General features: G+C 37.7%; 1 protein-coding gene across 9 annotated transcripts in view; it reads right to left on the reverse strand.

The window, feature by feature from the left end:
• Positions 1-3,563: 3,563 nt before the first annotated feature.
• Positions 3,564-20,676, reverse strand: part of LOC124711466 (protein lap4) — a 539,589-nt gene continuing 522,476 nt past the window's right edge. For 8 of the 9 annotated variants that reach the window (XM_047241583.1, XM_047241591.1, XM_047241606.1 and 5 more), the window contains one exon: positions 3,564-6,004. In XM_047241583.1, the coding sequence (XP_047097539.1) occupies positions 5,786-6,004 (219 nt within the window). In that variant the 3' untranslated portion in view covers positions 3,564-5,785. The remainder of the gene's footprint in view (positions 6,005-20,676) is intronic. The other variant, XM_047241613.1, reaches the window with a different exon arrangement.

Below are 20,676 nucleotides of genomic sequence, written 5' to 3' on the forward strand. Positions count from 1 at the left end.
GTTTTATTTAGGTCTCCCCTGTCACATTTCTTGTGGAGTAGACGTACGAGTGCACATTTCCATACTTCAGGCACCTTTTCTGTCATCCAAATATCCGTGATGATTTGTGCAAGTTGATTTTTTGTGTGTGTGTGTGTGTGTGTGTGTGTGTGTGTATTTCAATAATTCTGTAATTATGCCGTCTTCCCCAGATGATATATATATATATATCTGCTGGTGTCTGTATGTGTGTGTGTGTGTGTGTGTGTGTGTGTGTGTGTGTGTGTGTGTGTGTGTGTGTGTGTGTGTGTGTGTGTGTGTGTGTGTGTGTGCGCGCGCGCGCGAGTGTATACCCGTCCTTTTTTCCCCCTAAGGTAAGTCTTTCTGCTCCCGGGATTGGAATGACTCCTTACCCTCTCCCTTAAAACCCACATCCTTTCGTCTTTCCCTCTCCTTCCCTCTTTCCTGATGAGGCAACAGTTTGTTGCGAAAGCTTGAATTTTGTGTGTATGTTTGTGGTTGTTTGTGTGTCTGTCGACCTGCCAGCACTTTCATTTGGTAAGTCACATCATCTTTGTTTTTAGATATATATTTCCTACGTGGAATGTTTCCCCTCTATTATAACTAATAGATATATATATAAAAGTCTGAAGCTGTGTTTGTAATTTATTCTTTGATAGGTTATCAAGATTCTGGTTATGTGTGTGTATAAAAGATATTTCCCTGAGAAACCTTGAGAGTGATTCTGGACAACTGAGTAGCACAGAAAAGTATAGTGCTAGCTCCCTACAATTGTCATGATTTGTCCACGTGAGTTTACCACCCTGGTTTCTGAAGCAAAGGTTCTGTAGTGTGCATCCATGCACCTTTCCTCTAAACATCTAGTACAAGTCACATGTTTTGTGTCCTCTGAAGTTCTTTCCAGTAGCATCAAGTTGTTCTTTCATCTATTACCTATCTGGCTCTCATTAATTTTTGCTACTTGCTTTTCTATCTCAAAAAGGTTTTCAGTCTTAGGTGATTTTTCTCCTGCAGCATGTTCTTTTTTGCACAAATGTAACTTTGATACAGACAAGATGGTGATACTTGTTGATGTTCGCACTTCTACAAACTTGTACATCATGACTTCCTTTGTGCACACGATATATAATGGCTGCTTTATCAATTTGATAAGACACCCAGTAATTGTATGGGTGATCTCCAAGTCTATTGCTTACACAAGTGTTACCTCAGGGAGATCAACATGATTATCAAGTTACACCAGTGGTTTATTGACCTTTTTTTCTGTCAAAACAAGCACTGAAATCATGTAGTAGAATTATTTTGTCTTCATCAGGAACTTTCATCCCAATCTTCTCCAGTGTAGTCCTAAAGTGTTCAACCTTTTCAGCTTCTTTCTTGTTAGCTCTGTTTGTGGGAGTATGTGAATTAATCAGTATGTAATTCTTATCCACACACTGCATGCACATTTCATGATCCTGTGGTTTCAGGTGCAATTTCTTTGACTTGTTCACAACAACATCCATACACAAAAATGGGATGGCATCTCTTCTGTCTCACTTGTCCCTTCCACTCTTTAAGATATGATAGTTACTGTAAGCTAAGTGTTATATCTTTAAAGCATGGTTTCTGATGTTTTTGTATCTTATCTTTTGTTTATGTAGTTCTGAAATGAGCCGGTGTATTTTCCCGGTTGAATTAGAGCATTATTTTTGAAGGTACCAGCGTATGGAGGTTTCTTTGCTGATAGTGTGCCCAAGAACTCAATGTTTCTCTGTGATTGTGACAACCAAGGTCCCCTAGACCCCAACTGCCTGGTTGCCATTTGTCAGTGGGCCAATTGGTTACCAACTGGAGTAAAGATGTTTTTGTTTTCATGAATTGTGATTGCTCATAAGCAATATTTTATCCACTGTTTTCACTACAGTTTAAGCTCACAGATTTTAGGTTCCTGGAACATCAAATCTGTAGCCACTCCTCTTGGTAGACAGACAACAACCACATTCCAATGCTTGCTCCAAATGTGAGACAAAATGGATTTTGTTGGTAGTGTTGCCTATTCCAGTAATTCCACCATACTGAGATCATTCTCTCTGCCTTCATTACCATTGAGGAATATACTAATTGTTTGGACCTTTATCAAATTAAAATTCATTCCCTCATGAAGAGGAAGCCCCCTTAAAAGTAGTAGTAGTAGTAGTAGTAGTAGTAGTAGTAGTAGTGACTGACAATTCGCAAATTTTCACAAACACAACTTTTATTGAGGTAAGTTCACAAGGTTGATGACAGAACAAACGAAAGGTAACAATAATGATGCCAGTAAAAGTCTCCTAACTGAGGCAAGCAAAAGTTCACTTCTAATTTGCCACAAAGGTTCATGGTAAAACGCGCACGTAACAGTCCAATTCAGAGACGAAGACATAATCTTCAACGGCCGCAGTATACGAGGACGGCATCCAGTGTGAACTGCCTTTCAGGGCTGGTTCTAGCCCCTAAATAGCTGTCTCCAGCCAATCAGGGTTTGGCGTAGTGATACTTCCTGCAGGCCATGGCTCAAGGTCCCCCTGCAGGAAGTAAAGCTTGGAATGTCTGTTTCCATTATCTTGTATGTAAATAGCAGGTGTTTACCCTAGTGCTTTTGGTACGCCTTGGGCATACACAACCTTGTCCTCTGTGGTGTAATATGGGTTGCCGGCCCTCAGGGGGTACCTTGACTCTGGTATAACAGTAGTAGTAGTAGTAGTAGTAGTAGTAGTAGTATTCCAGTCACATCCTTCAATGACATAATTAAAAATAAGTATGATGAGTAATATCTGCTGTTCTTTATCATTATCTTTATGTACTGCTTCAAACGAAACTCATTTTCAGTCTGGACCGAATTCTTTACTATGCACACGGGGATTCCCACTCTAAAGAATTGATATACCAGCTTATTTGTAAGAGTGGCCAATATTTTCATTTTAAACCAAGGGGTCACTGAACCTATGGGAAATTCTCAAATACCTGAAATTACAGCGTTTTAACCAAAACATTTGATAGGGCGATAATTTTTTATGGAAATTATTCACTTGTCACATACTGTAGCTCTGTATTTACAGGCATATACAGTTAAGTAAAACTGTTTCCAGTAATTAACCATACATGCTGCTTTAATAAGTTAATAAATCACATGTAATTCTAAGAACTCTCCAGGTTTCTACAGGTTTCTCTAAAAGACTTTGGAAGATGCTTGTTTATTATTTTATGTCATGCTCTCTCTTGTTTGCTTCCATAGTGATATCTTTGGTGTTTATTGCAAAGATATCAGGATTTTATCATTGGGTGATCTCCAATGCCCATGACAAGGAACAAAATGGCTGACTAGCTTCCATTCACTCAATAACACGATTCATGTGAATAGTTTGTGTGTCCTTTCCATGAAAGTACTAACAGTCAAATGATCATCTCAGTTTAAATTATCTGTACACCAGATGGGTGAATTTAATCTTCAGATGTTATAATAATCATGAGGAGGAAAGTCGTTTGAAGTTAAGAGTAATAAATGATATAATCAATAGTGTGAGAGAGTGGAAACACTCGGGAAATTCTGGTAATAAAATTTCAATATAATTGAACAAACAGTTCAATACAAATAATATGACATCAAGGAGACAAACATCAACGGAAACAGGGTGGTATTTCACAATCCCAACACCATGGATAGTAATGGGAAAATACAAACTTTTTCACATTGCATCGGATATGGAGGTGCAGAAGTACTGAATAACAACAAACAGGACCAAATCTGATGCTCTCAATATCATTTACACACACACACACACACACACACACACACACACACACACACACACACACAGATAGATAGAGAGAGAGAGAGAGAGAGAGAGAGAGAGAGAGAGAGAGAGAGAGAGAGAAATTTGACTTAAATCACTGATGGAGATGCAAGTAAAAAATATAAATACATATGAACATAAAATATTAACATACATACATATGTGCCACACAAATTCTAGTTCGCACAAAACAGAGGAACTAATTTCACTTTTTATGGAATGAAAATAAATGGAATGCTTAATAAATCAAACCAAAGTAACCACATACAATACAGATGAAACATAGCACCAGATGTTTTCTGACAATCACTCCATTACAAAAATGCACCAGAAAAATAGTTATAAAAGTGCTCATCTTCTATTACCTACAAAAATAACACAAGATCTACAAACTGCATTTGCACCTTCCTGTTTGGACATCATCATAAGGGCTGTTCTTTCAGCACTGTCACACTTTTAAAATGTGTGGCACATTGCATAACAATAAAATGACTATTTGTACAACATTTCAGAAATACTGGAGTTATGTCTGTGATGGACACATTCATGAATAACTAAATACTGCACTACTGAATACAAAAATTCGCAATGGTTTTGGTTCATCTTGATTAATCGAAAATAGAAGGCCTTCAAAAACCACTCACACATAGCTGTACTTCAGCATTTTAATTTGGACTTTATAAAGAAGAGTCCATTATCATATACATTTCACAGTTAAGTTTTCTATAGTTTAACATTTTGTGTAACATGAAACCTCCACCGTGAAATGCAACTTCCTTGCAGGCACCAATTTTCACAGTTATTTCTGTAAACATTTTTCAAGCTTCCAAAATGTAGGACTCCACATTTTTCACATACTTACAAACATACATAAATTTGTTAATCAGCTGCCACATACATTTGTATTAAATAACATCCAAACTACAACTTCCTTATGTACATTATTCACATTATGTAAACAAAAATATATTTATATTTCTCTCTCTGAGATATCAAACTTCTGTGAGATTTTAAAAATGTATTAAAACTACAATGTGTGATGTGTGTTTAATGCATCCACTTGGGAATAATAAAAGTATGAAAAATGAAAATAAGACCTAATTCTGCATCCTCGGTTACAAATAGTTCTGTGAGCTTACATAAAAAAGGTGCATTTGGGAAGATTCAGTCATTATTACAATATTTAGCCTATATATAATACATTTGCTGAAACAGAATACCAGTAACTTTACAGTGATACTTCGAAGCAATGTCACTTAACAAAATACACAAATTAAGATTGTAATACACAGTACAGACCAATGATTATATCACATTAACAGTACAATTAATATGTATCACCCTAGTATCAGAGCATGTTGTGCCATGTGAATATAAAAGCATGTTCTACAGATATACAGAATGTTAAAACTGTGTCCACGTCGCTAAACAATTAAATATCAGACAATGCATTAGCAACTTTTAATAGAAATGGTGCGAAAACTCTGGGAGTTGCAGCAAGCATAAAAGAAATTGCCAAGGAATGAATCATACAGAAGTACAAAGTTCATAACAATGAATGGTTTACTACAAAATGCGCTGACTGGTCACTGAAACCGAGCTGCAGAATCAATGAAAAATTCTGTGATGTGATGATCTAAAACACAATGTTTCACAAGGCTACTATCCAAAATTTTAACACTAAAAACATGTTGTATGAAAATATGTTTTCACTGGAATGACTGATAATTCAAGTAAAAGTTTAATGGTGCTGATCATCAGTCGCCTCAATCAAACAATGTTCTGACCGAGATAATACATTGATATACCAAAAATGTGTATAAAAGGGATGTGTCTTCATTCCTGTTCATCAACTAGTTTCACTTAGTGTCTTCTAATATGTTTATTAAATAACAGAAATATAAATATATATGATGATAATTTGTACACATTTTAAAACACTAACATCTTGAATGCTTCACAATGTACAGTTGTTATGTATGTTTACTCTTCTTTGATCTTTTCCTCCTACGTTTTCTCATACTGCCTGTAGCACTACTTGTTTCCTCTGATGGTGTTGGTGATGTAGGGCTTGATGGTAGTTCTTCACCCTCAGGGTCTTCTTCATTTCCATTCATATCACCGTCACCTGTCTCCTCATTTTCAGGATTAGAAAGTTCCAAGGAAATTATCTTCTCTTTTAAAGTCTCCACCTAATAAACAACAACAAAACATACAAATAATATGACACAATGCAGAAGAAATAGAAAATAGTTATTGTTCTGTGTTACATGAATATTTAATAAAATCTAAATGATGAAGCCATTTTGGAAAACCACTTTATACTGTCAGTTTTATTACACATCACCGGCCAGTTTCAGTCTTTCGGCATTTTCATATTTATAGCATTTAGAACCTCTTTTGTGCTATGTGGACTCAGACGCTCGTCCTCAAGTATAAATATTCAACATCTGTATATGGGAAAGTTAAATGAAAATGAGACAGACAGGGAAAAAATAAGAAATAATTTGTTATTTAAAAAGTAACTTTCATAAATGTTAATGCATTTATCCCTCTGTGACACAAGGTCAGTGCCTTCATGTTAAAATGCTTTATGTTGCCAATGAAACCATGATTATTCCCAGGCATGCACCTCAAATCGATGGCCTAGAATGGCTTCCCTCAGGGCTCCAAAAATTTGGAAGTCACATGGCAAGAGACTGGGACTGTATGACAGATGTGTTCACACAGACCCTATGCAAAAACTGAAGCATGCAATGAAGTCCAAACAACCAGGAATGTTGACAGACGGCATCATTCTGTTGCACGATAACATCGACACACTTACTGCGTATGTCATTATGACTATGCTGCAGAAGTTTCGCTGAGAAGCCCTTACACATCCTTCATACAGCCCTCATCCCTCCCCATGCGGTTTCCATATTTTTGGAACCTGAGAGGGTAGAGCCCTTTAAGAATGACTGCAGACATGGCCATGCGCACATGTCCTGTTGTGATGTTAGGAACAACTGCACCAAAGGCGGCGAGTGTTTTGACGGCTCAGAACGTGTTGAGACTAAGCTGTCCCAGAGCTCAGTGGACCGCACACGTTTTGCATAGTCATCAATAGATTGGGGAGGGGGGGGGGGGCGGAGGCTCCCTTTGACTCTCAGAGACAGGCAGACACTGTGAAAATGAGACAACCATAGAACAGCCAGCAGGTAAATGCATGCTCTGGCTGTGTGGTCAGAAAAACCTGGGCGCCAGGCCACTGACAAGAAATGAGGAGAGGTTAACTGCCATAGATGAACTGAGTGACCAGCACAAACATTAAATATGACTAAATCTATTGAAAACTGAACCCAACTAGTACTGTGAAGTCAAATAACACGGTTACAGAGACAAAACAAGATAACTGATTAGGTAAAATCGTGCCCTCAATTGCAATAGTAGATCTTCATTATTTAATGTTAAATGTCTTGTGTCCAAAATGAAGTTGGAAAATTTGCATCTCAGCAAAACCTTAAGCTGTTTTCACAAGCAAAGCATCTCTGGATAGGCCTCACTGACCACTTTAAAAAAAAGAGAGAGAGATCATAGAAGATTTTTTTATAAACGTTACCTATTTTTAAGTTACAAGCCGAGAAGTGCATCCTAAAACAAATCTTTGCCTAAAAAATTAATGAAACATTGAAAGTAGTACCAGTATTACTAAGTACGCAGAGACAGGGGCATATGAATGTAATAAGTTTTAATTGTTTATATTTATTAGCAACAAAACAGCATAAAGTAGTGTTTACCTAGACAAAATCATTATTTCAGAATAAAACATTTAACTTAAGAGAAAAACAAAGAACAGCAAGGGAACTCTGAGGAAATTTACATACAAATTAATGTATGATACATGTGTATAATATTACAGTTACTGTTTTAAGTACATTGCAGAAGTCTAAAGTTTGTGTGTTTGACTCAAATCAAAGTGAGGCCTTATATAGGGGCAGCCATTTTGCCCGAGGCAGCTTTGTTCGGATTCGTAGACAGTTGGTTTTGAAAGCTGGGAGAGTGAACATGTATGGATGACGTGTAGAGCACATCTCAAGTGTGTCGGAATTTTTCTAGGTATTGAATTAGAGACTTAATATTCACATATGTTGCCAGCAAATGTTCAGAAATATTTTCTACTTATGTACTTTCTTTATTTTGCAACAGGTGAACTTTTCTGAACTCAAAGTAGTTTACCATAGTTATTTGTAAGTGATCTACACTCGAAATTTAGCTAGGTCACAATTGTAGAACTTTAACTTCAGGCTTGTGCTAAATGAACTTCGGTTTAATTTCTGAGATTTTTCCAGAAGTTTACACAACACATAACATGCGATACTGCTGTGCCTCGGGTGAAGCTCACTCTCAGTGTAGCCAACTCTTAGAAATACAACCACACACTGAGATGCCCTATGAACAGTGACTTTCTAACTTCCAACTGAGAATTCTTGCAGGTGCACATGGGGGCTCACGAGCTAGAAGTTTACAGAGCAATTGTTTTGCTGTTCAACAAGTAAGAACAAAGGTACAATCATGGTTCCGTAGGCATCTGCAAACGTTGTTCCGCGAAGGCAATGGGATAAATATGTTAACAGTCATGGTGATTACCTTTTAACAAATAAACATTTTACTTACTTATTTTCATCTACTTCATTTTCATTTGACTGCTCTGTATGTATATGGTCCTGCACATCACAATCTGCTTCCAATCGCACATTATACAGCATATCATGTAAGTTAAAACACTAGTGACAGCTAGCTTGCTGTTAACAGATAGGTTTATCTACGAGGAAACAAAAGGACACATGGAGCTGTTAAATTAATTTGAGAGGACATGGATGTAAGCTGTTAGTAATGTTTTTGAAACTTCCTGGCAGATTAAAACTGTGTGCCCGACCGAGACTCGAACTCGGGACCTTTGCCTTTCGCGGGCAAGTGCTCTACCAACTGAGCTACCGAAGCACGACTCACGACCGGTAATCACAGCTTTACTTCTGCCAGTACCTCGTCTCCTACCTTCCAAACTTTACAGAAGCTCGCAGGAGAGCTTCTGTAAAGTTTGGAAGGTAGGAGACGAGGTACTGGCAGAATTAAAGCTGTGAGTACCGGTCGTGAGTCGTGCTTCAGTAGCTCAGTTGGTAGAGCACTTGCCCGCGAAAGGCAAAGGTCCCGAGTTCGAGTCTCGGTCGGGCACACAGTTTTAATCTGCCAGGAAGTTTCATATCAGTGCACACTCCGCTGCAGAGTGAAAATCTCATTCTGGAGTAATGTTTTTATTTACAAGACATGTTGGAACCAGTTTACAATGTGTAAGACCAAATACATAAACATTCGATGTTTGTGCATGGGAACAAACATCTGTCACCATGTAGCATGAAATAGGTTTTAAGTATGATACACGTGTAACCAATGCTACACATTTGAAGATTGCAAAAGACAAACTGCCCAGTAATGTGATATATACTGCGTGCCTCTCCTACGGGTCATCAGGCATGTTTTCTCTGGTGTTTCCGCAGATATCTGCAATTTTATTTATGTAGGTCAAGTCAGACCAACCAAGTTCTGCTCATCATGTCTCTCATACAGTGGCCAGCACTGATGGAAAGCATTTGTTTGTATCCCAATACAAACAAAATTATTTTTAAATCTTAATTTTATGCTGTCATTCTATAGAGTGGTTCCAAACTAATCTAGTGCATCATTCATGTCATCGGTACCTATTAACAGGAACAGTAAAACACAAAGAAGAATCAGTACTCCAGTAGGGACTGAGCAGTGCTTCTGCATGGTGGTGGTAGCTGTCAGCACAGGCCAGAGCAGTGATGTCACTGCCAGAGTACTGGTTATTCTTCACGTCTTACTGATGCTGTTAATACACATCGATAAAACAAATATTGCACTAGACTAATTTCGGACTGCTCTGTCAAATGGGCACGTAAAATGCCACTTTAAAAATCGTTTCATTTGTTACAGGGTGAAAAAAGAAAGAAAACCATGTGCTTTCCATTGACACTGGGTGATGAATGGTATTGTTTGAGCTAATTCCAGGTACACATTGCAAAAGCAAAATTGCAAATACCTGCCAAAATCTCAGAGGAAATGCACCTGGCAACTCACAGGAGAGACAACCTGTATATATACTGTGGAATAAAGGCATCTTGCATAACAAAGCTGACAGCCTACAGTGGTTTCGAAACTGATTTCATCGTTTAGAAGTTACAACTAGTTTGTGCATCTGCACATGAAGATTTATTTATTTAGCATATGGCATTACATTTGAACAGAGACTAGCAACTGTGGACACACATGAAGAAATGTAATAAAACAGATCACACTCATATATGAATATGACTCTTCCAACTTGAGTAAACGTGAATGTACTGTGCATTTGATAAAATACAACAAATATGCATTTTATTGATTCTTTCTGGATTTTATTCAAAATTTTTTAGTTAGTTAGACACTTACTAACCAAAAATAATGGACCTGCCATTAACCCTATTGTCTAGGAATAGGTTAACTATGACAGAGCACCCTCAAATGAAATGTGGATGCACTGCAATAAAAATTATAAGTGTAGATAATGTTTCGAGAATGACAATTCTGTACTGAATATAAAATGAGAAATTACAATCCTAAAACAGAATCTACACACATACTACATGAAAGGAACATTTAATACTCAGTAACTTTCCTTTATCTATTCCTTCGATTCTGCATCTTTTCTTTGGTCACAGAAATTTCAGGTTTAGATACTTACATATTTCTCTTATTTTATCAGTAACTCTACTTTGGTTGTTTAAAGTTTTAAGGCTGTAAATATGTATCCACATCCCAAATTAAAAGGAAAGGAGAAAAAGGGGGGAAGACAAGATTGTATTTTTGGATTTATGAATAAATTAAGATTGTACATTATGGATATTTCAGGCCACTGTATTTGAATATTATATGAAATATCAACAGAGATAACTCTGAGCAGTCAATATTTGTTTATCTCTAAATAGTTTCTGCGCATTTCAGGGCCATCTTCAGATGAGGCATTCAGGAGTTACGTAATCATGTTTGTGGTATGATGCTAGGAATTGGATGTTGCTTCTTGTGGCAATATCTGCGTTACTGGTGATGATATACACCTGGCAGATTTCATTTATCTACAGCCTCGGAATGCTCTACTGTGTCAGAAATGTACATGTGAGTCCATGGCACAGCTTCTAGGTGGCAGCAGAGAAGTATACCTTACAGATAAATGCTCCTGTGACAGGTGGTGAAAGTGCTCAATGTTATTTTTTAGTTCTGCAATTATAATTATAACAGTAAGGGGCAGATTCCATATCTTGTCAAAATTAAAACCACCATCACGATTTATTAAATTTTGTGCAACTTGAATGGTGAAGTGGAAGCTAAAATCTTTATGCTGCTGTAGTTTATAGAACGGCCTATCTGTACACAATGACTTGCCAGAGTGTAGCAGATAGGGGCTCAAATCACCTCCCATGAACTGTTTGTGTTGTTTGGCCACTATGTGAACTGCCACAAGGGGTCAGGTGCATACCTGTCTCTCGGAGCACCAAGTTGCCCTTTACAGAATGGAGTGTGGCTGTACGTCCTCATAGGAGCAGGGCCTTTGCTAGATGTTTTGCCACCCTAGATGAGAACTAAAAAATAACACACAAGGGTTGGAAGTAAAAAATACCACCACCCTCTTTTTTACTACCATCCGTCTGCACGATATACCCTCCCCCTCCCCCTCCACCAACATCCAATGACACAACAACGCAAACCTCCTATTACACTTTTAATTGTCAAACTAAGGTGATCAGATGTCACCAATTACCATGCTTTAACCTCAATTCCTTGAAAACTGACTGAGGACAACAAGTGCCCTAAATCTCTTTTTTCCCCCTCAATTTTTGAAATTTCCCAAAATAATTCAAATAGGAAGAACGTACTGAACATTTTAAACTAGAACTGAATATAGCAGTGCAACCAAATTTGGCACCAATTACTCATTTTATTCAATTGCAAGAAATTGGACCAATAAAGCATGAAACTATTGTCTGGCCCCAATGAATGTTTCCTGGAATTTGGACGTTATGCTATACTGATGGAAGACATGGCAAAGCATCGAACCAGGTCATCTGGATAATCGTGGTGTTATGTCATTTCTGTTTTAATTTTCTTCTTTCCATTTTTTCTCCGCATATGCTCAATTTTTTTCCTATTTGATTTGAAATTAATTTCTCCGGTCTACGGATCGGAGCGTGGAATGTCAGATCTCTTAATCGGGCAGGTAGGTTAGAAAATTTAAAAAGGGAAATGGACAGGTTAAAGCTAGATATAGTGGGAATTAGTGAAGTTCGGTGGAAGGAGCAACAAGAATTTTGGTCCGGTGAATACAGGGTTATAAATACAACATCAAATAAGGGTATTGCAGGTGTAGGTTTAATAATGAATACGAAAAATAGGAGTACGGGTAAGCTACTAAAACAGCATAGTGAACGCATTATTGTGGCCAAGATAGATACGAAGCCCACGCCTACTACAGTAGTACAAGTTTATATGCCAACTAGCTCTGCAGATGACGAAGAAATTGATGAAATGTATGATGAGATAAAAGAAATTATTCAGGTAGTGAAGGGAGATGAAAATTTAATAGTCACGGGTGACTGGAATTCTTCAGTAGGGAAAGGGAGAGAAGGAAACATAGTAGGTGAATATGGATTTGGGCTAAGAAATGAAAGAGGAAGCCGCCTGGTAGAATTTTGTGCAGAGCATAACTTAATCATAGCCAACACTTGGTTCAAGAATCATGAAAGAAGGTTGTATACATGGAAGAACCCTGGAGATACTAAAAGGTATCAGATTATGTAATGGTAAGACAGACATTTAGGAACCAGGTTTTAAATTGTAAGACATTTCCAGGGGCAGATGTGGACTCTGACCACAATCTATTGGCTATGACCTGTAGATTAAAACTAAAGAAACTGCAAAAAGGTGGGAATTTAAGGAGATGGAACCTGGATAAACTGAAAGAACCAGAGGTTGTACAGAGTTTCAGGGAGAGCGTAAGGGAACAATTGACAGTAATGGGGGAAAGGAATACAGTAGAAGAAGAATGGGTAGCTTTGAGGAATGAAATAGTGAAGGCAGCAGAGGATCAAATAGGTAGAAAGACGAGGGCTAGTAGAAACCCTTGGGTAACAGAAGAAATATTGAATTTAATTGATGAAAGGAGAAAATATAAAAATGCAGTAAATGAAGCAGGCAAAAAGGAATACAAACGTCTCAAAAATGAGATCAACAGGAAGTGCAAAATGGCTAAGCACTGATGGCTAGAGGACAAATGTAAGGATGTAGAGGCTTATCTCACTAGGGGTAAAATAGATACTGCTTAAAGGAAAATTAAAGAGACCATTGGAGAAAGGAGAACCACTTGCATGAATATCAAGAGCTTTGATGGAAACCCAGTTCTAAGCAAAGAAGGGAAAGCAGAAAGGTGGAAGGAGTATATAGAGGGTCTATACAAGGGCGACGTACTTGAGGACAATATTACGGAAATGCAAGAGGATGTAGATGAAGATGAAGATGAAATGGGAAATATGCTACTACGTAAAGAGTTTGACAGAGCACTGAAAGACCTGAGTCGAAACAAGGCCCCAGGAGTAGACAACATTCCATTAGAACTACTGACAGCCTTGGGAGAGCCAGTCCTGACACAACTCTACCATCTGGTGAGCAAGGTGTATGAGACAGGCGAAATACCCTCAGACTTCAAGAAGAATATAATAATTCCAATCCCAAAGAAAGCAGGTGTTGACAGATGTGAAAATTACCGAACTATCAGTTTAATAAGTCACAGCTGCAAAATACTAACGCGAATTCTTTACAGACGAATGGAAAAACTGATAGAAGCCGACCTCGGGGAAGATCAGTTTGGATTCCATAGAAATGTTGGAACACGTGAAGCAATACTGACCCTACGGCTTATCTTAGAAGAAAGATTAAGGAAAGGCAAACCTACGTTTCTAGCATTTGTAGACTTAGAGTAAGCTTTTGACAATGTTGATTGGAATTCTCTCTCTCAAATTTTGAAGGTGGCAGGGGTAAAATACAGGGAGCGAAAGGCTGTTGACAATTTGTACAGAAAGCAGATGGCAGTTATAAGAGTCGAGGGACATGAAAGGGAAGCAGTGGTTGGGAAGGGAGTGAGACAGGGTTGTAGCCTGTCCCCGATGTTATTCAATCTGTATACTAAGCAAGCAATAAAGGAAACAAAAGAAAAATTCAGAGTAGGTATTAAAATCCATGGAGAAGAAATAAAAACTTTGAGGTTCGCCTATGACATTTTAATTCTGTCAGAGACAGCAAAGGACTTGGAAGAGCAGCTGAACGGAATGGACAGTGTCTTGAAAGGAGGGTACAAGATGAACATCAACAAAAGCAAAACGAGGATAATGGAATGTAGTCGAATTAAGTCGGGTGATGCTGAGGGAATTAGATTAGGAAATGAGACACTTAAAGTAGTAAAGGAGTTTTGCTATTTGGGGAGCAAAATAACTGACGATGGTCGAAGTAGAGAGGATATAAAATGTAGACTGGCAATGGCAAGGAAAGCGTTTCTTAAGAAGAAAAATTCGAGTATAGATATAAATGTCAGGAAGTCTTTTCTGAAAGTATTTGTATGGAGTGTAGCCATGTATGGAAGTGAAGCGTGGGCGATAAATAGTTTAGACAAGAAGAGAATAGAAGCTTTCGAAACGTGGTGCTACAGATGAATGCTGAAGATTAGATGGGTAGATCACATAACTAATGAGGAGGTATTGAATAGAATTGGGGAGAAGAGAAGTTTGTGGCACAACTTGACTAGAAAAAGGGATTGGTTGGTAGGACATGTCTGAGACATCGAAGGATCACCAATTTAGTACTGGAGGGCAGCGTGGAGGGTAAAAATCGTAGAGGGAGACCAAGAGATGAATACACTAAGCAGATTCAGAAGGATGTAGGTTGCAGTAGATACCGGAAGATGAAGAAGCTTGCACAGGATAGAGTAGCATGGAGAGCTGCATCAAACCAGTCTCTGGACTGAAGACCACAACAACAACAACAACAACAACATGTAACATTGAACTTAGATCGACTGAATGAGTAGTGTTGAGCCAAATTACAATGACACACACTTTTCAACGTCTCTAAATCAGCTATTGATATGATTATTGTGCTTCAAACTGTTGTACTTTTTTGTAGACACACAATATTTATTCTTGAATGTTGCGTGTTAAAGATGGAGGAAAATAAGCAGAAAAAATTTCTCAAAACACCTTCAAGAAAACTCTCCACTGCCAAAAAACATTGAAATAGTGAGATATTCATCAAGTACATCACAAAACATAATATAATTCTCAGACCTTAAGTCTCTCAACAACTGGATGCTGCCCACTATAGTGGACCAAAACACTTCATGGTAGTGTTTTGGTCTCATACATCTTACACATCATATGGAATAGTTTTATGATGGCTGGATCGCTCATTGATTTCAATAATTCTGAAGAAATTTAATCTACTTCAGGGGCCTTGTTTCAGTGGTTTATCAAATTATTCTTGCTATACCACATCTCCCATATCATCATCATCACCATCATCATCATCATCATCATCTACTTCCCTTTATTTTTGTAACAGTGTCATCAAGGTTCTTTCCTTCAATAGCTCTTATATATATTCCTTCCACCTTTCAGCCTTCTCTTCTTTGCTTAGTACTGGCTTGCCACCTAACCTCTTATAGTCATAAAGGCGCTTCTCTTGCCTCCAAATCATTTTTCATTTTGCTATAAGTGGCATCTGTCTTTCTCATTGTCATGAATGCTTCTATGGATTTTTATTTCTCCTCTAACCATACCTGGTTTGCCATTTTTTACTTCCTGTCAAACTCATTTTCAAGACCCCTATACTTTCTTTACCCTGCAGCATTTTTTATACTTTCTGCCATCATTAATTAAGTATCTCATGTTTTTTTTCCGTTGGTTTCTCCTTGGCTTTGTTGTTTTGGCTATTTGAAACTCTACTGCCTTTCCTATTTCATCCCTCATAGTCCTCCATTTGTCTTCTATTGTATTCTTATCACCATTTCAATCAAACGTAGCCTGATGTTTCTTCCAAAATACTCACCTCTGGCCCTTTCAACTTATCCAATTTCAATACCTTTAATATCCAACATTCCTGTAATTTCTTTGGTTTTTCTCTGGATTTTGTAATTAATAAATTGTCCTTAGGGTCCATATCTGCTGCTAGAAATGTTTTGCAGTTTACAATCTAGTTTCTAAATCTGTGTCCTACCCTTATACAGGGTGTTTGGAAATACCCATTACAAACTTCTAGGACTTACAGAGAGGACAGAGTACATAATATTTTAAATAGGAATCCATGTATGGAAATGTACCGTTTCCATTCTACGACAGTTTCGATTCAGATTTTTATCTCATCCACTTCTGCTTGAGGAACTGAATTAGACATGATGCAGCACAATTATTAGCTAATATCTCAACATCCATTTTCCACTTAAGCACATTTGATAGTATTAACACTTAAATACTACATGTTTAAATCATTTGAAACATAACAGAACCCAGCATACTGTACACACAGAAGAGCACCGAAACATTACAACAGTGGCTCAATGTGGTGATCACAAAGGTTGTTACTGAAATGGTACCTACGAAGCATTTTCTAGTAAACTCTCCATCCCACCTGATGTCTCTTCAATTTATAGTGTAGTGGTTAGAACTTGTGGCATCAGATCTTCCTCTGTCTCTACAGGAGTCTTGTAAATTGCACTTTGCATATAATCTCACAAGTAGTCCACAGGAGTTAACCCCATGATCGTAGCAGCCACAAGATTGGACAACATTGACCAATCCATCTGACACCATAGCATCTGTTGAGATGTTACCAAAAAATTCATGAAAAGTGAGGTGGGGCAACATCATGCTGAATCTACATTTCCTGGCTCACCTTCCAAGAACCGGTCCAACATGTTTTATAAGAACATCATGTATGCAGGACCAGTTACCTGGAGTGGAAAGAGGTATGGCCCAATCACATGACCATCCAGAATACATGCCCTCATGTCAATACCAAAGCGGTGTCGAAATCCCTGAACATGCATCGCACAAAGGTTTTCATCTGCCCAGACATGGCTGTTTTGCAAATTCAGAACACAGTTGCTAGTGAACTTACATTCATTTGTGAACTGAAATCGACGTGGAACCTGGGATGTGTTGATGCAACAGTGCAGGAACGACATGCACTGGCATGTACCCTTTGTAAGTGGTACGGATGTAATTGTTACTCGTATGGAACATCCCTGATGATACTGTGGCTAACACTCACAGCACACACTGTATAACTCGGGCAAAACGTTTGTGTAATGGCATTCCACATTGCAGAAAACCTTCATGATACAGCCACCTAGCAGCTCTCTCATTACTGCGAGCTTTGCCATACACAAGGAACAAGTCTGTGTATTCTGAAAATGTAACCAAAACCACGTTTACATGAATCAAAGTCACAGAGGCATTGATTAGGTCTCACAGTAAGGCAGCCTGTAAGTGATATCAGGTGACCATTTGACATAGCTCATGTCAAACTGTCCACCCACTGCATATCGGGACAGGCAACTATGAGACTTTTCTCTTTCCCTTAGCAGACGTGGATGTGTTAACACATCTGTATTGATACCACTGTAGAATGGAAATTGTACATTTCCAGACATGTGTTGCTATTCAAAATATTATGCACTCATACCCCTCTACAAGTCCTAGAAGTCAGTTACAGTAATTTCCAAAAATCCATACCATGAGTCTTAAATCAAGTGTCTGCAATGTGCAAATCACACTCTGTGCAAAATTCTTGAAGCAGCTATCCCTTTCATTCATTTTCCCCAGATAATCTTCTACACTTTCCCTTCATCCTCATTTCCTACAAATGAATTCCAGGAATCATCCCCCCCCCCCTCCCCCAACCAGTCACAGTGAAATTTTCGTTTCACTTAAGAAACTGAATAATTCATTTCATCTCATCATAAAGTTTTTTCAATTTCTTTTATTGTCTTCATATTACTGAAGCTGTAAATTCTTGAATGTGACATATCAAATACGGAAACACAGTTCATCATTTCAATTTATGATGCAAATGATTTATTTATAACATATTGTAATATAGAGCTAAATTAATTACTATTCTTATTATTAATAATCCTGTGATATACAAAAATTGTGTTAATATCCAATTAAACAGTACACATATTCCAATTTCACAATTCCTGAACTTCACACTGGAGGGAAAATCAAGAGTAAAGTATTCTAACAGATTAGGTATATTTAGATAAATGCACCATTAGAAGCAATGAGAACTCTAGAATAATAGGATGTCATATTATTTTCAGGTCATAGTACTTATGTTGTCTTTATGTCTTCAGCTATTCTGAGCTACTCGCACCAAATCATGGCAATGTTGCTGCAAATAAATGTCAACAACCACCTTATATACCTTACATCAATGAATATGAGGATTGGGTGTCAGTACAACTACTCATGTATATATTCCACAAATGGAAAGTCAGTTGATTCTTACATTACATTATAACAACATATGTAGCTCCCAGAAAACAACTATTAGATATTCTCTGCATATTAATGTTATACTTTGCAGAGTTTTACCACATTTAAAGTCAAATTAGTATACCATGCAAACAACATCTCTTATCAATAGTCAGTATTTATTCATTTATTACAGACTATAACACATTAGCCAATCTTCTGCTCCAAAATCATGCAATGTCATGCCCAGAAATAATCCCATGTCTATTCTACAGTTACATACCAAAAAGCAAAAGCACTTACATTAAGGTTAGGGAAGAAAGTGTGTTATACACAGCCTTTGTGACAAAAGGGAGCAACAGAAGGAAGTCATACTGAAAGACAGATATTTGACTTTTTTATTTTATCATGAACAATTTGTGTAATATTTCTAATCAAAAGTAAAACATACACTTCTTCCACAAACACATGTATTAACCTATCAATTAGTATTCTCATCTGGATGGACAGATTGTCATACTACTATCAAATGCCTTCTCTCTCCACAAAACAATAAAGGGAAGGGGACAGAGGTGCAAGCTCTGATGACCAAAAACTGCAAGTACTGTTGGGTGATGAAATTGTATTCTATGTCAATATTCAAACTTCCTACCTCACTTTGTGTGCCCCTGTGTGCATCCATACAAAACACACTAGCTGTAGCACATGGCAGCATACCAACAGACAGTAATGTACTTACTGAACAGAATAATATTAGTCACCCAATTAAAAGAGCACTCTTGTCACTTTGGAGAGCTGTATTAGGTTGTCATGACCCCTGCAACTGGCAGTGAAGTCGTTTGTATATGCCAATCACTTGTAAATAATCAACACATAAGAAGGGTCGATGTACAGGTGTGACAGAAAGGGAGAGAGGAGGTATCATGTTTGGACATGCCTACTATCACAAAATGAATGAAGTTCCTCAGTTTCTATATGTATGAAGTTGACAGTTCAATGTGTCCACACACGACATTTATACAACTCCACAGTCATGCAACAAAGCATAAGAACAGCAGTCCTAGAATGATCTTAATGAAGAGACAGAGACAAGTGTCTCACCTTGTCAATGACTGTTCGTTTCACATCCGAAAGAAATTGTTGCAGTTAGTGAATGCAGATTTGTCACAACCAGCTTTTGAATGAACACTGTTAACAGAACTGAATGCTATCAGACATTTGGAGTCAGTATGTTGCGAAAGGTCATTGTTCACATAAGCATATACAGCAGTGTGTCTTCAATGAGCCAAATAACACACAAACTGGACAGTAATTTAAAAGGAGGTGTGAAGTGCAATTTGACAAGTTGTGATTTTGCCTCTTTTCAAATGAGGCAAAATGTTAAGTGCACCGGTGACCCAATGAGACATTTATCCCACAGTGTGTGAAGGGTGTAGTAGCACCTAGAGATGGTTCTTCAATGCTGAGAGGGTGTTTTTCAACAATGACTTGGGCCTACTCGTTTGATTACCATGAACATGAAACAGGATGTTTAATTCAACATTCTCAGTGACTAAGTGCTACAACTTGATGATGAGTATACTGTGAATACTCCCATCTTCCAAAATGGCAAAAAGACTTGTTCACAAGATTGGTTTGATGAACATTCAACTGTACCTCATCTGGCCTGGTAAATGATCTGATCGTAATCTCTCAGAATATGTGTGTGACTAGTTAGAATGGCAAGCGGAATGTAGCAATTGACATTCTTGCAATTCATAGTGCTATGGAGTCTAATCATCAATGAGTAGCTTCATCTAGGTATGTCATACCTGAAGAAACTTTCAGCCACACTCTCTCACTGAGCTGCCATTATCGAGACTAGAGGTGAGGTTACATGGTATTAGTGTTGTGTTCCCTGGAGGTCTCTTTACTTTGTGTGTGCTCACTTTCAGACCCAATATTTTCCCTATTAGATTTAAGAATACTATGACTGTGAGTACGTTACTGGAGGAGGATTTGCAACAACCAGTCACTATTTACACTTTTGGAATTATTGTTTTCTTCTTCACTGTTTTTGGTTGGTTTTTATTTTATTATTATTATTTTTTTTCATTTTTCTGCAGGATTCCTACATAGAACAAACAGGGGACTTAACATTTATTCTCACCATGTACACCATTATATTTTGCAATTTAAATGTGACTCCATGATTTCCTATAGCTTTATCTGGGAGTAACAGGCAAGGAAGGGAGGGAGGAGGGAGGGAG

The sequence above is a fragment of the Schistocerca piceifrons genome, chromosome 1 (genome assembly GCF_021461385.2).
Source record: "Schistocerca piceifrons isolate TAMUIC-IGC-003096 chromosome 1, iqSchPice1.1, whole genome shotgun sequence".
Lineage (NCBI taxonomy): Eukaryota > Metazoa > Arthropoda > Insecta > Orthoptera > Acrididae > Schistocerca > Schistocerca piceifrons.